Below are 15704 nucleotides of genomic sequence, written 5' to 3'. Positions count from 1 at the left end.
ATATACCGAGAAATCTGATAAGTTAACCATAGGAACGTACTTATATATTACGGTATTTAAAATTACCACTTTTGAAATTGCTTGAAATCTTGTATGTTAATAAACAAATTGTTGTAATATAAAAATAATCCTGGCATAGTATATTGTTTTCAGCAGTTTGAATGTGTAATGTTCATATCATGCTTATCAAAAATTTGCCTCAAAAATTAGTAGCCGGTAGGTGCTACGTTGTTACCGGTAGGTGAAAATCAAATAGGATTCCATTTGATTACTTTGAGTGGTTCCTGACATACACTTCCACTTAGAAGCATTACAAGTTATTATTTACGTTGCAGTTAGAAAAAAAATTACCATTGTAGAAGAATTAATTATTTTAACCCCCTTTTCCAAAAAAGAATGCATTTATTTGTAGAAGTGTTTGGTAAACAAGTTTAATATCTAATGTAGACAATTCGCTGTCACATATACATTAAAAACTAAATTTGTAAATGGTACTCTTAGGAAAATTTGGTACCTTCATACCCAGAAAATAGTTAACGACGTGCATGAGACAATAAATGCTTTTTCAAATGAGGTTTCTGACTAAAACACTTCCCACAATCTCCACATGAAAAAGGCCTTTCTCCTGTGTGTTTCCGTATATGTACCGCTAGAACACATTTATGAGTGAAAGCAACACCACAATGATCACAAAAAAATCGTTTTTCGCCTGTATGTAACAAAATGTGAATTTTTAGATGAGATTTCTGGGAAAAACTTTTATTACATACCTTACAAGAATATGCCCTTTCACCTGTATGCATTAAAATGTGTATTTTCAAACTGTGCTCTGTCGCAAACATTTTCCCACATAACTTGCATTCAAAAGATTTTACTCCCCTGTGCGTCAAGATGTGGTTTTCCAAATCTGCTTTTCTAGCAGTAACTTTTCCACAGTCATCACAAGAATATAATAATCTATCAGTACCATGAGTTAGAATGTGGCTCTTCAAAACACATTTTTCAGCAAAAGTCTTACCGCAATCGTCGCACGAAAATGGTTTGTCACCTGTATGGTACAGCATGTGCTGTTCGAATTTTCGAAGTTCATGAAATCTTTTCCCGCACTCCAGACAAGAATATGGTTTATAGGTGGAGTGTGATTTTAAGTGGCTTTTTAAAATGCTTTTACGAGTAAAAGTCTTACTACATGTAATACATCTGTATGGTCTCTCTCCCGTGTGTATTCTTATGTGTGCCTCCAATCTTGATTTTCCAATGAATGTCTTACCGCAATCGTCACATGTGACATGATTCTCAACTGAATGAGTTAACTCATGATTTTGTAAATCGTATGTTCGTACGAACGCTTTATTGCAATTCTTGCACTTATACGGTCTCTCTCCCCTATGCCTTAAAGTGTGCGTTTTCCAATGATGTTTTTTAGAGAAGCATTTTCCGCAATACTGGCAACGATATGGCGCTGCACCTGTATGGACTAACATGTGACATTTTAAAGTTTCTTTTCGAGTAAAGGTACTCCCACATTCTTCGCATGAAAACAAAATATCATTTAAATGGTAAGCGTTGTGAATTTTTAAATTAGTAATATTGGCGAATGTCTTGCCACAAACATCACACGAATATGACCCTTCTCCTGTGAGCATTATGACAGGGTTTTTTTCTACAATTGATATTGTAAACGAAACGCTCCCCAGATAACACGCACAAATGCCTTCCGGCAGGATTTTGTATTAACACAGACGCTGCTATACTATGTTCCAATATGAAATTCTAGCTTCACAACGCACGAGTGCAATCTTTCACCAATATGTTCCACAATTTTTTGTTCCAAGTTGGATTTGAAAGCAGAAGCTTTTCTACAACACTGGTATGTGTCCCTCACTTGTATACGTTAAACGCGTGCATTCGAATTTAAAGTAAAGAGTTTGCTGTTATTCTGACATGTGTATAGGTGTGTGTTTTCTCAAGGAACACATTTCGTCGAATACTTCAAGACAATCAAGCATTTATGGAATCCTGCGAATGTATCTAATGTATGTTATTCCAGAGTTTACTTTCCAGTAAATATAGTATTAGGTTGCTCCAATTATCCGAAAACGTTTTGGTACACCTAAAAAAGAAAATATGTTCTTAAAATTTATATATATTGATTCTTATTTACCTTGATACCTCCTGTAACTGTTAAACAAATGGACAATAGAAGCTGAGATATATCATGCAAATCTTCGCACAGAAACAATATTTGGTAAATCCTCGAATAAGAGAAAGGGTTAATAGTGGTCTTATACTCAATGTAAAATTTTCATCTTTTAAACGGCACTATCTCATGTTGTTTTTGGATAGAGCACATATTAGTTCCTTAGTAGTCTTGACCCGACTAAGGGGGGCCCCATAGTTTTGGAGCTATTGACTTTTAAATTTCAATTTTTCACGTTTTCGGCAGCCTATAACTCCGAAAGGAAGCATTTGTGTACAAAGATTGGTCTATATTGTTGTCTTATTTTGGTGTCAGGAATCACCTCCCAAACGTTGTCGGTGTTGTTTTGAAATATCCTGTATATATATATATATATATGCTCATTAACTATACCGACAAACTTTAAAAGGCGATTCCTCACATCAAAATAAGATAAAAAGTTCATATGGACCTATGGCGAAAAGTGCATAGTTTCAGAGCTAGGGCTGTCCAAAATCGCAAAAGAGCCAAATTTTAACAAGCCCTATTTCGAATTCGAGAGACTGTGGATGGTGTTCCTTATTAGCGAAAAGAAAGTCACGACATGTCATCAATCGAATTTTGAGATATGCTCTGACTTTATGATTGGTTCAAAGTAGGAAAATGATAAGCCTTGATAGCAGTGAACAAAGAATCCTTTGGCACGATGTAAGAAGTGTTAAGGATCGTCAGTAGAACGCTTTCTTGTACACGGAAAACACATGCTGCAATGTTTTCTTTTACGCTTATAAGTGAAGAAAACGCGAAATATACCGTGACGAAATACAACGCACTACACATTATTCTGAACAGAAAAACACACGAAACTGCCGGTTCCAAACATTTCCGACTTTTCTCCGAAGCACTGGGTATCCTTTGTTGTCAGTGTTTACCTTCTGAATACTTTGGACCCTCCTCGAAATCAGGGTATATCTGAAAACTCTATTCAGAGCATATCTGAGAATTACATTACCTATTGAAAACTGACGAAATATGCACTTTTGAATTATGTATGCCTGGCTTCCTTTACGCTGATAAGGACCACTATCCACACTTTCTGGATTTCGAAATAAGGCCTGTTGAAATTTGGCTTTTTCGCGATTTTGGACAGCCTTAGCTCTGAAACTATGCACTTTTTGTCATAGGTCCATATGAACGTTTTCTCCAATTTTGATGTGAAGAATCACATCCTAGTTTGCCGGTATAGTTTATTAACACCCTGTATATATATTGGTGTGTGAGAGAGAGAGAGAGAGAGAGAGAGGGACAGACAGACAGACAGAGATGGGACATTATATTCGAATTATTTTCCCCTTCATGATCCTGCAGGCCACGCTTGGAATTTAATGCTATTGGAAGTATGACTACTTGTCTCAAGCGTATCAAAATTAAAGACTCGACACTAATTTCTATTTTTCTTTTCTTTTCATTTCACATATTAACAACCCTTGAGGTTTTAATGGGAGCGAACCGTGAATTACACGGTATGAGAGAAAGTATTACACGGTATGAGAACCTGAAGATACGGATTCGCTTCTAATATACTTAAAATCATTTTAGCTTTAGACGCTTCCTAACTCCGTCGCGCTCCTAGTGCTGCTACGGGTCTTACTTCCCCTATGAGCAGAACGTTAACTTAAAGGGCATCACAACCGTTACCTGTCAACTCAAGAAACAGGAAAACTATGAATTTGATACCAACACCGCTTTTCGAGTATTGTCATCATCCCGCTTCCAGAGGTGCTAACAGGGGTTAAATATGGACTTACGAACAATAATGGCGAAGTGGTGGACAGCGCAGAAATGCCTGTTGTGCCCAATAGCAGTTAATGGCACAATTCAACAACCAACACTATCAGATAAAATTATCTCCTTAACATCTTACGAATAAATTTCAATGGTGTAACGGCCACAAAATATGGAGATTGCTATAGATGGATAAAAAAAAAAATATTTGTTTCTACTAGATAGTTTAATTTTTACAAAATCCCATCGTCTGGATCTCACCTGACTTTTATCCGAGTAACAGTGAAATTCTGTGGTGATGGTCATACGGTGTAATGCGCTCGATTCACTGCTTGTGACTGCTAGCATTAAGAGTGGAAAGAAACTGAACATTTTAGATAATTCAGTCTTTGCCATATTGTGAAGTTTCAATCGAAATGACAACGCTTAATGATATCGATCTCCCATTAATATGATCTGGGATCTATATAATTCATTGCAGCAAAGGAACTCGTCTACTTAAAGACTAAGTCTCCCTTGTGGCTAAGTGGTTAGCGTACTCGTTTCCGACGCGGAAGACCCGGGTCAAAGTCCAGGCGATAGCCAATGTGGGATACCACGTTAAGCTTAAAGTCCAAGTCTCACTTAGCCTCAGTACTGAAAAAGGCGCTCAACTGAAATCAAATGAAAAATGCTCAAAGGCTAGATCTAAATCCCAATGAATATTTATGGGATGAAGAAAAAAGAGAAAGAAACACCAGTAACTTCAAGCACAATCTGAATCGTCTCCATGCTGTTTTAAAAGAGAGAGAGGCGATCATAACTTCTTACGTTTAGCAGAAAATATGGACCAATGCAACATTATAGATGTGATCCAAATAAAATAAATGAATCTTTTTAAAACTATTATGCTAAAACATATTTCGAAGCTGCAAATGATATATATATATTGCTTCTACGTGGTGCACTTACTTCTTTTCTTCCTTGCTAACACGGAATCGTATGAGAAACTGGTAGAAAACCTTCCCAAAATTATAGTCTCCGACTCGGATGAAAGTAGGCAAAATACCTTCCTACGTAAATAAAATTTTCTCTAAAGGATACACTTATTTTGAAAAGATATTCTGTATTTTTAATATAACATATAAAACGCTGAAATTATGAAAAATGTTATCTTATTTCCAATCTGACCTTGATTTATTGCACCACAGAGAAATAATCTAACCATATAATAACAAAGAAACTTGCGTTAATTATTGTCCCAATCTGTTTTTGTGTGCCGTGGCAAGAGTATTGAAACTTGAGTTAGTTACAAACACCAACAGGGGGAAACTGTTCATCATACTGCAGTAACGGCAAAATAACTAATTAAAATTTCCACTTTTTATAATTGCTTCATTATGATTATTTCGTATTTTAGAAATGATAAAGAAGTTCAATCGCACATTTATCATTCAGCTGCACAATCACAACATACACTGAAGTAGCTTGGCGTCAAAAATCATGATCAGGTTCGAACGCTTATTGAATAAGAACAAAGTAATAAATAATTAAAATTTAAACTTTTTCCAAAGATTTTGAGAGAAAGTTTATGAATCACACCCATCCATATCAATAGTTTTCAACAGAGGTATTTATCGTAATGTTTACATCAATTAAGTATCTCAAGCCGTTACGGAGATATGATAAGCGATGCCTAAAATTTATAGCTGTTTAACATTGTGACAACCTGTCATAACAGCAATGGAAAGTTATTACTGTAATGTTATAGAAGGAAAAAAAAGATATTTTAAAAATAACCACAAACACGTAATTTTTGTAAGAATAGCAATCTCTACAGATTTTGCTTTCCGGAACGTTCGGAAACACCAAGCTTCTTCGAAAATCATTATGACATTCATGTTTGTACAAGAGTATGTACGTGATGTTATATAACATTAGTTTAAGCTTATTTCAAATTAAAACCATTGGAAAACTGTCACTTTCAATTCTTTCTTTGTGCTTGTGTATCTGAAATACATTCTTATTATTACCAAAGTGTACAATGCGAACGTTTTCAAATGCGCACTTACTAGTTTGCCGCACTTTCGTTGCTACTGTGTGGAAGCCTGTAAAATTTGAACGTTTGTGATACTGTGTTTTCCTTGCTTTGCAAAACTAAATAATAAATGTGTCATAGTAACTCTTCGTGTAACTTGTTTATTTGAAATGGGGAAATATTCTGACATATTGTTACACAGGAAATTTCTCTGAAGTTGTTTTGACAACACTGTTAACCAAGTAAAGTATATCAAAAAATTTTGACCCGTCGATACTTATCATTTTTAATTTATTACTCTAAAATCTCAAAAGTTTCAACATACTTTCAAGATAAAACACAAATTCTGTACATATGTGTGAGTGTTGTGAGTGTCTGGACGATCGAACAATCTCCCGCTATGGAATAAAGTAGCAACTTCAGAAAGCTCATAAACAGAATACATGAGAAGTCATGCGAGGACATAGAGAAGAACATGTAGTTGGAAGATACAGATGAAGAAAATTAAATAAAGTGACAAAGTGTGTCAATTTTGGAGTGAAAAACTTTAAGTAATACATCCAATGGAATATATAATTACATTGAATTGTATTCTGAAACTAGATCTACAGTATCTCTTCTGATACTGCTAGTTGTAAAAGTTGCAAGACGGAATGACGGATGCGTTCAAACTCAAATGGGAAAGCGAGACAGTGATATGAAAATTTCAAGATGGCGCATGAGTGCCATCACCTCTACCCACGGTTCATTCACTAGAGTAGTATTGTGAGATTGCAATATTATGAACCAATCAGAAAATTTCGTCGCCCTGGGTTTCAATCCCAGTAAGATAGAATTGAAGTTGGAACACATTACTGTAGGTCGGGTTATAAATTAAACTGAGGTCAACCTCAAACATAAAAGCGTTACACTTTATTAAAAGAAAAGTCAATAAGGTAATGCAGCATGGAAACGCATGTGTAAGGGTGAGTTATATCTCGTCAATTTCATTGCGTAAAATATACGACATCTCTCAGACGTGTCCGCATGGTCGTTATATAAAAATACCGCTCTTCCATCCTTAAATTACAGGGATATGTGTGTACACGGCATACCAAGGAGACTGATGTTGAGAGAACGGAACTGTACGGAAACAAAAGCTGACTGCAAAGGTCGGGCTAGGAGGTATAGAGGCTCTGATTCCAATACATACAGGCGTAAAGGAACGAAAATTACAAACGTTGCGTAGTACTAAAATTAAAATTTATGTCTAATCACGTAATACTCATACGGTAAAATTAACATTTCACTTTACAAACCTTGCTTGATGTTAGAATCATTATAAACAGCGCACAATTTTATATCATGTACGATAAATTATTTTAATAACAAATATTACCCTCCAAGTTTACGATAATCCACACTATCTACTTTATTGCTGGTACCATTTGAACTGATACGCAAGATTCTTTAAATATAATAGAGGCCTGTGCATTGAACCCGACATCAAAATTTAGTTGAAAGCAAAATAAAATCCAACAAACAGCCTAAGAAAAATTTGAAAAAGACAATGGTAAAAGAAGATGATTAAAGTTCGATAATATGTCTAAAAGCATATCATAATGACGTAATTTACACACCTAGACCCCTGCTTCATACTTAGAATCGTCTATATCAAAAAACAACTAGTTTTAATATTTTGGGCAAGTTGTAAATAGCGCAGCCTTAACACAGTACATTCAAGGTGTTAACCTGCAGCTAAAAAAATGCTAAATCATATAGTGTCTTCACAACACATAAAAAAAGATTTTATTTTGTAACGTTAAACATTGTACTTATGTTTGCTCCATGAAGTTTTAGTTTGCAGGTAAGATAGAAGTATTGTGATATTGAAAGGATCGAATTTGAAATTTCGACGGATTTAAACGTTCCATTAGGCCTATAAACCGAAAATGTTATTATTGAATGTCTGTCCGTCTATACATCCCTTCGTCAAGATATACAAGTGTTAACTTTCCTAGAGGCTCTAACGTTCAACATATCCGAAAGAAATTTTAAACTTATTGTTGTTTCGGACACTATGATCCTACACGGAAAATACAGTACATCTTTTCCTTTTTTTTTTTTTTTTTTTTAATTATTACCATTACTAGGGCTAAAGTGAAAATGTAGGAAATTCTGTACCGATCGCCTCGAAACTTCATAACCGAAATCGAGACGCATGCTCAGAAATGCATATTGGCAAAAGGAAAAGGAACAACACAGAATAATCTTTTCTAGAAAGAACGGAGTTTTATATTTTCCTCGTGCCCTACCAGCATATAGTTAACCTATCATCAAAGGCTGGAGCACTTTGATGGGTAGCAAAATAATTTACCTTCTATTCAGCATACGATCAGGACTGCTGCTAATTCCAAGAAGTTATTCGTCAAAAGACATTCTATCTCTAGACTATATCATTTATATATATATATGTGTGTGTGTGTGTATGTGTGTGTGTGTGTATGTGTTTTCGGTATAGCACTAAGATCAACACTAGGGTGAACACGAATATTTTGATCAGAAATAGTATATTCAACTAAAGCAACTAAAATACGTAAACAAAGATATAGTCATAAGTAGAGAACCTGTTAAATCGGAGAGAACAGTAACCTAAATTAACAGCAGCAAAACAGCTTAGTAGAAGAAACAAATAAAAAAAATAATTAAAAAAGTGGAATCCTCCACTTTCCAAAACAGTTAAATACGTTTAAAAAGACTTCATATGTCACACTAATCAACACTTATTAGGGGGAAGCTTCTATCATTTGGCTCGACCGGCACTTGCGTGTGGGTCAGTTTCCCGATAAATAGTAAAAAGTAACCGACTTCAATGAATCTCAGCATGTTCCCTTAATTATTATATAATTTTGGTAAAATACGGTCAGTATTTTCTCTTCCCTACTGTGTTCCGTAAGATTCACATATGGCGTTAATATATCGCTTACCATACGTGAAATTCATGATGCTATCAAAAGTAAGTGTTGAAAACCTACAGTTCTTTTAAGATTGGTTTTATAAATAGTATCAGGATGTATGCCGCAAAAGTACAGTGCTAATAACACAAACCATCTATGTTAGATGACACTAAAAGCACGAATGCTTCCTAAGCGAATCGGTGCAGGGCGAAGCATGTGGATCCACACATCACCGCCGTTGTGTGTCCGAGAAAAAGCAGACGCGGCTGTGAAGTGGGCATGCACAAAACCTTAATTAGTAAAATACTTTTCTTTTTCTTTCGATAAGGCTTCCTACAGCACTTGCAATGGTTTCACTCCAGTAAGGTTACATTTGTAAAATAAAAATACAGCTCTGCTATACCATTCAGAAATGCTACTTCAAAAAGTAATACCTAATACAGTCCTGTTGGATATTCACTTACTTATTTTAAACGTTTTATAGCACTTGTAATGAGTACACACTACAAAGCTTCCACTTGTAAACATGAAATTCAACTTAACAACTTACTCTCTCATTTTGTCGTGTGAAACAATTTATCCCTTAGATGTATTTCAGTGCAAGTTATAAAATTTTGCAAACATTACCTGAGCAATTTCTTTTGTGAATTTTACAAGTCTATGGTTCTAGATGTTTGACTTGCGGCGGAAAGATACATAAATCGTGAAATTTTAGATGGTTTGCTGAGACAGGTTACTACGCAAGCTTTAAAGGCATGTCGAGCAAAGTTTGGTGCAGATAGGGAAAATCAGACCACGTGAAAAAATTAGTTTACATAAACTATTTAACTTCAAATAAAGCCTAAGTATGTTTTAAAATGTTTTTCTCTTGATTCATGCACAAACAACTGTGTACACATTGGTAATATATATAGAAGCTGATATAAAATGAAAAACACTAATCAATTTATGCTAGTTAAAAGCAGAATACAATCAGTTGATTGCAGTGTAACCCCGAAATAACGATACGTCTATTGTGCGATATATGTGAACATTATCTGTCATATCTGCCATTACTCACAACTGTAATATGAACATACGTAAGCATATGTGTATTTCTGTTACTAATAGGAATGTTGTATACATTGTTTGTGTAGTACAATATCATGGTGATAGGGCTAACTTTAAAGGGCTACTACTGTGTTAATATTTGAATTAGAGTTAAGTTGATTTTGAATTTAACCCGTTCAGCAGCGAGGCTATATGAGACATGGACCTACTGATTAACTTGGAATCCGAAGCACATGAGCTCCCGCCGGAAATGGAATCCCGAGTCTCCAATATTTCAATTAGAATTTGAATATCTACACAGATAAGTTTCATAAATACTAGTCATCATTTATGAATTGATACAATTTATTTGTAAATTATCCAAAGATAGACCTCATATTATCTATTTGATCTTAAAACTTTCTAAGAAAAGTAGATGATGGACAAGTCTAGGCACAGCAGAATTTGCAAAATTTACAGGCAAAAATTCAATATTTTGCATGGAAAGATGTGTTTATGAGGAACACATTTCTGCAGGCAGCAGAAATAAATATTCAGTGATACAGCTGTATATTAAGTTTACAAATCTAGTATTACTAATCCCAAGTAGCTTACAACGCTTAAAATAACTGAGTGGATATGAAAGATGACTGCAGTAGATACGAAAAGGTTCTAGAACACAGGTAACTCTTATATAAAACAAATCAAATATATTTTACATACCTTGTTTTGGTTTCTTATTTTCTTCCGGGTTCTTTCACCCAATTTTTGTACTTTAAAGAAAATCGTTGAAATATATTATTACCAAAACTAAGAACACTGAAGTTCAATCTTTCAACAGTTCATTACCATGTTTGTTTACTTAACCACACTCAACATATCTAAGTCTATTGTTTTATACATAAATTACGTAATAATCTTGTAGTTACTTATAATTTTGTATAAATGATTTTTTGTTAATTCTTTGATTTTATGTGCATAAGTTTTCTTTTAGTTTATTTGAAATTTCATTTAGTTTCGTTTTCGCATTCGGAGTCGATGTTGAAATTTTGTTGGAGGTAAATGTGTTATGTGGTTGTATTATGTGAATCTCTCGAAGTATTTACATTTTGCAATATATTACTTTACATCTCGTGTGTGTTCTATGTACAATTTTTAGTTTCTTGATGCTATTGTTTTTGTATGTGTGTTTGGGTTTTTTAGGTTTACAAAATGGTTTTTGTGCTATACAATATGTGCTCTTTGAAATTTATTTGTTCGCAACGGGTATATTGTCTTACATTGTCTGATTTTATTGATACTCCTGGTTACTCTTTTGTTTATTAGGGCAAGTTTGGTGAATAACGATAAAATAAATTATTCGAAGATATAAATTAACCAAAATTCCACTTGCATTGAAAGATTTCTTTTAATAACGTATATTCTAAAATAATACACGCTTTAGGTGTGTGTGTTATGGGGGCTCTACTCCCACTGTTATTTTATAATTTAGATTATAGAAAGAAATCGTTTTAAGCAAGTGGTATCTTCGTTAGTTAATAGTTTGAAATACAGGGCGAGCAAGAGTCTGGATATACTCGTATACAAGTCGAACGGTGTGAGGAGTCATAATGTCGTTCAGTATGAGGTGTCTATATGTAAGGACGAGACATATAGGAGCTATGGTGACAGCGGCGGCCATCTTGGATTTGGGTTACGGTTTTTTAATGGGAAGGAGCTCATGTCGAATATCATTTTACATTACCTTTTTCTGGGAAATACACCTGTGCAATCCGTTTTGTGATAGCTTTATTTGTAGGCACGAGGTGTTCTATGGAATGGTCACCACACACTTCTTGGAATGGTAATCTCACACTTCTTGACTTTTATCTCTGGGGTCATTTGAAATCAATTATGTATGAGGTAATAATCAACATTGTAATTCATATCTGCCGGCGTATTGAGGAGGCTTGTACCTCTTTTGACTTACAGACCCTGCAACGTGTATAGCAGTACTGGCAAAAAGACTCCGATTGTGCATTTAGCGCCATGGAGGTCATATTGAGCATATTCTGTAATGCAGACTCTAACAAGCGTTCCATACTTTAACATGTCATAACCCCTACAGAAATAAAGATACCACAAAACGGATTGCGCAGGCGTATTCCTCAGAAAAACGCAGTATAAATGATATGCGATATGACCCTTTTCCCATTTGGAAAACGGAACCCAAATCCAAGATGGTCGCCGTTGTCACCATAGCTCCTATAAGTTGCGACGCCACCTATAGACACCCCATACCAAACGACATTATGATTCCTCATACCGTTCGACTTTTATAGGGTTGTATTCAGACTTTTGTATAACCCTGTAGTTTCTAGTAATTCACCTAATTTGGCCTGTGAGTGGAAGACCTGCGGGGGGACCTATCTTCTAGAACCTTGCCATTAGATACTATTTCCCACAAGACAAGTGAGTCTGAAAAGAATAAAACAGTTGTATTTGATGTTTACGATCCATATGTAGTTGAGGAAACCAGTATTTATTTTTTCGAAGAAAAATAGAAGTAACTTAGGTCAATGTTCGTTAAGGGGGTCCAGTGTCTATGACGCCACTTCTTTGTATTGATTTTCGCTAGATTTCATAATATAACGTTATATTAGGTTCTATTACCTTAGGTTAGTTTGGCGCAGCTTAGCTTAAGGGGGTGCAGTGTAGTTTTGGACCCCTTTAAAGGAACATGGACTATAAATTATTTCTATAATATTAAGTTAGGCTCGTTATTTGCAATTAGAACTTACCATCGCGGTTTTTAAAAATCAGATACCTGACCCCTTTCTCTCAATATTAACTTATGTGTACAAGTAAAGTACTAGTACTGTGAAACCACTTGAAGTGTTATTGCGAAAACTTTTTTTTATTAATATTATTTTTGTTAAATGTTTATTATTTATAATTTTCATTTTCTACGCTTATATATATAGTAGGTGTCAATAACGTAGTGATGGGCAGTGGGAATATTCCCGGTGGGAAGGAATTTAAAAATGGGGAAATTCCCCGGTTTTTTCCCTGCCCTATAAATTCCCGGGAAGGAATTTATTTCCATTTCTTTACTTCATCTTCCAAATTATAAGAACCATATGACTAGTTACTTTATTTAAATATATTATGATTTACTTCTAGGTTTTAAAGAATTTTGAGGTTAAAAAATGTATTATTTGACGGTACTTTATATAACTAATAATATGATCTTTTAAGTTACATTTCAATTTGAACTAAAAATAAGGAAATTGTTTAGAATTGGGGGGCCAAAACTAGCAAAAAGTAGGATGATTTATGGAATAAATGAGTTGATAGTGATGTTCAAGTAGTCAAGAAAGTATCGAACACATTTATTTTAATGCAGTAGGGGATTTATACAAAACGGAAAGGTAAGTGGAAGTGATTTATGCAAGAAAAGAAAGTGAATTGTTGGTAATGAAGATAGAAAACAACGTGCACTGCTGTGCTCTAACCAACCTTCATTCGCTAACGCTCGCTCCGCATCGCTGTCTGAATTTAATGTTGGTAACGTAATTTAACATACGAAACCATAAAACAACAGCATCGGAATAGAATATCGCAAAAAAGTAGGTGCAAAAGCTGGACGCCAAAGCTAAAGAGCAGCCAAAATTAGCAAAGTACTAATTTACAAATCAGGAAAAGGAACCATTTTCTAAAGTAATTTAGAATTATGTAGAAATAGAGATGACGTACTATTAATAAACCCTGAACCACCAATAGTAATAGACTTCGGTCTGTCTCCTCTCTCTGACTCGAATTTCTGAAGAAGTACTCGGACATATTTTACATGTAAATTAACGTATAGAATTTCGAGAAATAGGCAGAATGAAAGGTCGTGTATGGCAATGTTACGTGCTAAAATATAAAGATAAGTAAGTATCTTGCAAATTTTGTGAACATAAATATGTAGGCGCAAATATTGATAAATTGGTGAGACATGTATCTTCTAGCATTTACCCAATCTAATTGGTTTATAACATTTATAAGTTTAATGTGTTTATAATATAAGTAATAGAGTCAAGTTGAGCAAATGCACTTACATATAAATTTAAACTGTTACTATATAATTTACTATATAATTTTTTCACACATATTTAATTGATAGAACATATTGTAAATAAATATACATTTATGCATACTCTTTAAATATAATAAAGTGTTAATAATGTAACATAGTACCGTTCAGTATATACATTTTAAAGAATCCTCTGTGGAAAACAGTAATCATATGCTGTGATATAAAAATAAATTCAACTTTGAAATCATAATATAGTATTAGAATGCAATTTTCTTTCTGATTGAACATAAATTCCCGGATAAATTCCCATTTTGGGAATCTTCCCAAGAATATTCCCGGGAATTTACCCATCACTACACTAACGTACCTGCTCTCTTTACACTCACCTCTGCTCTTGCACATGCCCACCAGTGCAAGTTTTTGATTAGAACATCTACCCTAACGTAACTACTTTAAGTCTAAAGCAGCTTCTATGAGAACCGGTTCCAATCAATTATGGTCAAAGTAATTTAAGTGACTTAAGTTGAACTCAGTTATATAGCATTCGCGTTTTCTAGTAGTTTCCGACCAGATTGGTTTGTTTTGCAGTATAGTTTTTACCCGGACGCTGTATTTACAGGTACTACTGTTGAAAATAATTTATTTTTCGACAAATAATTTCGTTGGCTTCCTTGAATTTCTTGTATGCTCAGTGCGATAAAGTCATATTGCCAGTGAAAATCTTTTCGAGGACAGTTAAAGGAAAATTAGTGACCCGCACGGTAAATAGATAGACATGCTCGCGCGGGTTTGAAAAATACTGGTCATACAGTTATCGTAGCGTTAGTAAAGCCAATCTATAATAAAACTGCAATAAATGTGTAATTAAGCGCCACAAACGGAACCCTAAGATTTCCAACACATTGGAGAAAAAACTTACCCACATTTATTCAGATAATAGGCAGAGTACAATGTGATAACTACTCAGATAATTATTCAAGTTTTGCGCCCCTTTGTCTAGTCTTGAGAACATTATCGGTCAAGGCACCAGCATTAACTTCATGTGTGCTACATTTTCAAAATTTTCGCTTGTTTAGCTGACGGAGGATTTTTGATTCAGGAACAAAATTGAATAAAATTCAGGACACAATTGGGAAGAAAGTACACAATCGGGAAAAAGCTCAAAGTCAGGAGAAGGTTAAAAACTTCTAGATAACGAGATGACAAAGACTTTTTTTTATTATTACGAGACAGACTCAAATGTTGTAATCACCAATATAAGTATATACTGTAATTCTCAGAATCAAGGCTGAGACCAGCACGGTTGAATTCTTGGGCCCAAGCAGAAGACCAACCCGGGTAGTGATATCAACCGACTCGGCTCGTATCGACTGAGCGAACAGATCGAGTCGGCTCGGTTGGGATGAGCCGCCGGCTCGGCCCAATTAAGCCGATGACCTGAGCCAGCTCAGTTGGAACGAGCCATCGAGGTTTTTCGGTTGGGATGGGTCACCTACTCAGCTCATGTGAACAAGTTCGAGCCACCTAACTTGAAACTAGTCCATCGGCACGACTCGACTCAGCTCAACTAAGCCGATGGCTCAAATCGGCTCGGTTGGGTGAGCTGTTGACTCGGCTCACTTCTCGGTTTGGTTATGTAGTGAATGAGCTGTAAGCCGAGCCGCTCGAGCCGTTGAGAAGCCTATAACTTTTAACAAT

General features: G+C 35.0%; 1 protein-coding gene across 2 annotated transcripts; it reads right to left on the bottom strand.

The window, feature by feature from the left end:
• Positions 1 to 382: 382 nt before the first annotated feature.
• Positions 383 to 15036, bottom strand: LOC145690743 (uncharacterized). Of its 2 annotated transcripts, none has more exons than XM_081765936.1 (2): positions 14926 to 15036; positions 383 to 2113 (listed from the first exon to the last, which is right to left on the bottom strand). In XM_081765936.1, the coding sequence occupies exon 2, from the start codon at positions 1644 to 1646 to the stop codon at positions 534 to 536; it is 1113 nt and encodes a 370-aa protein (XP_081622062.1). In that variant the 5' UTR covers positions 1647 to 2113; positions 14926 to 15036; the 3' UTR covers positions 383 to 533. The 2 variants fall into 2 exon arrangements, with proteins under 2 accessions (XP_081622062.1, XP_081622063.1); XM_081765937.1 differs by lacking the exon at positions 14926 to 15036 and adding an exon at positions 14393 to 14773.
• Positions 15037 to 15704: the final 668 nt, after the last annotated feature.

This window comes from Thermobia domestica, chromosome 7, assembly GCF_964235325.1.
Source record: "Thermobia domestica chromosome 7, izTheDome1.hap1.1, whole genome shotgun sequence".
NCBI classification, from domain to species: Eukaryota; Metazoa; Arthropoda; class Insecta; order Zygentoma; family Lepismatidae; genus Thermobia; species Thermobia domestica.
This window is presented reverse-complemented; position numbering and strand designations above follow the sequence as displayed.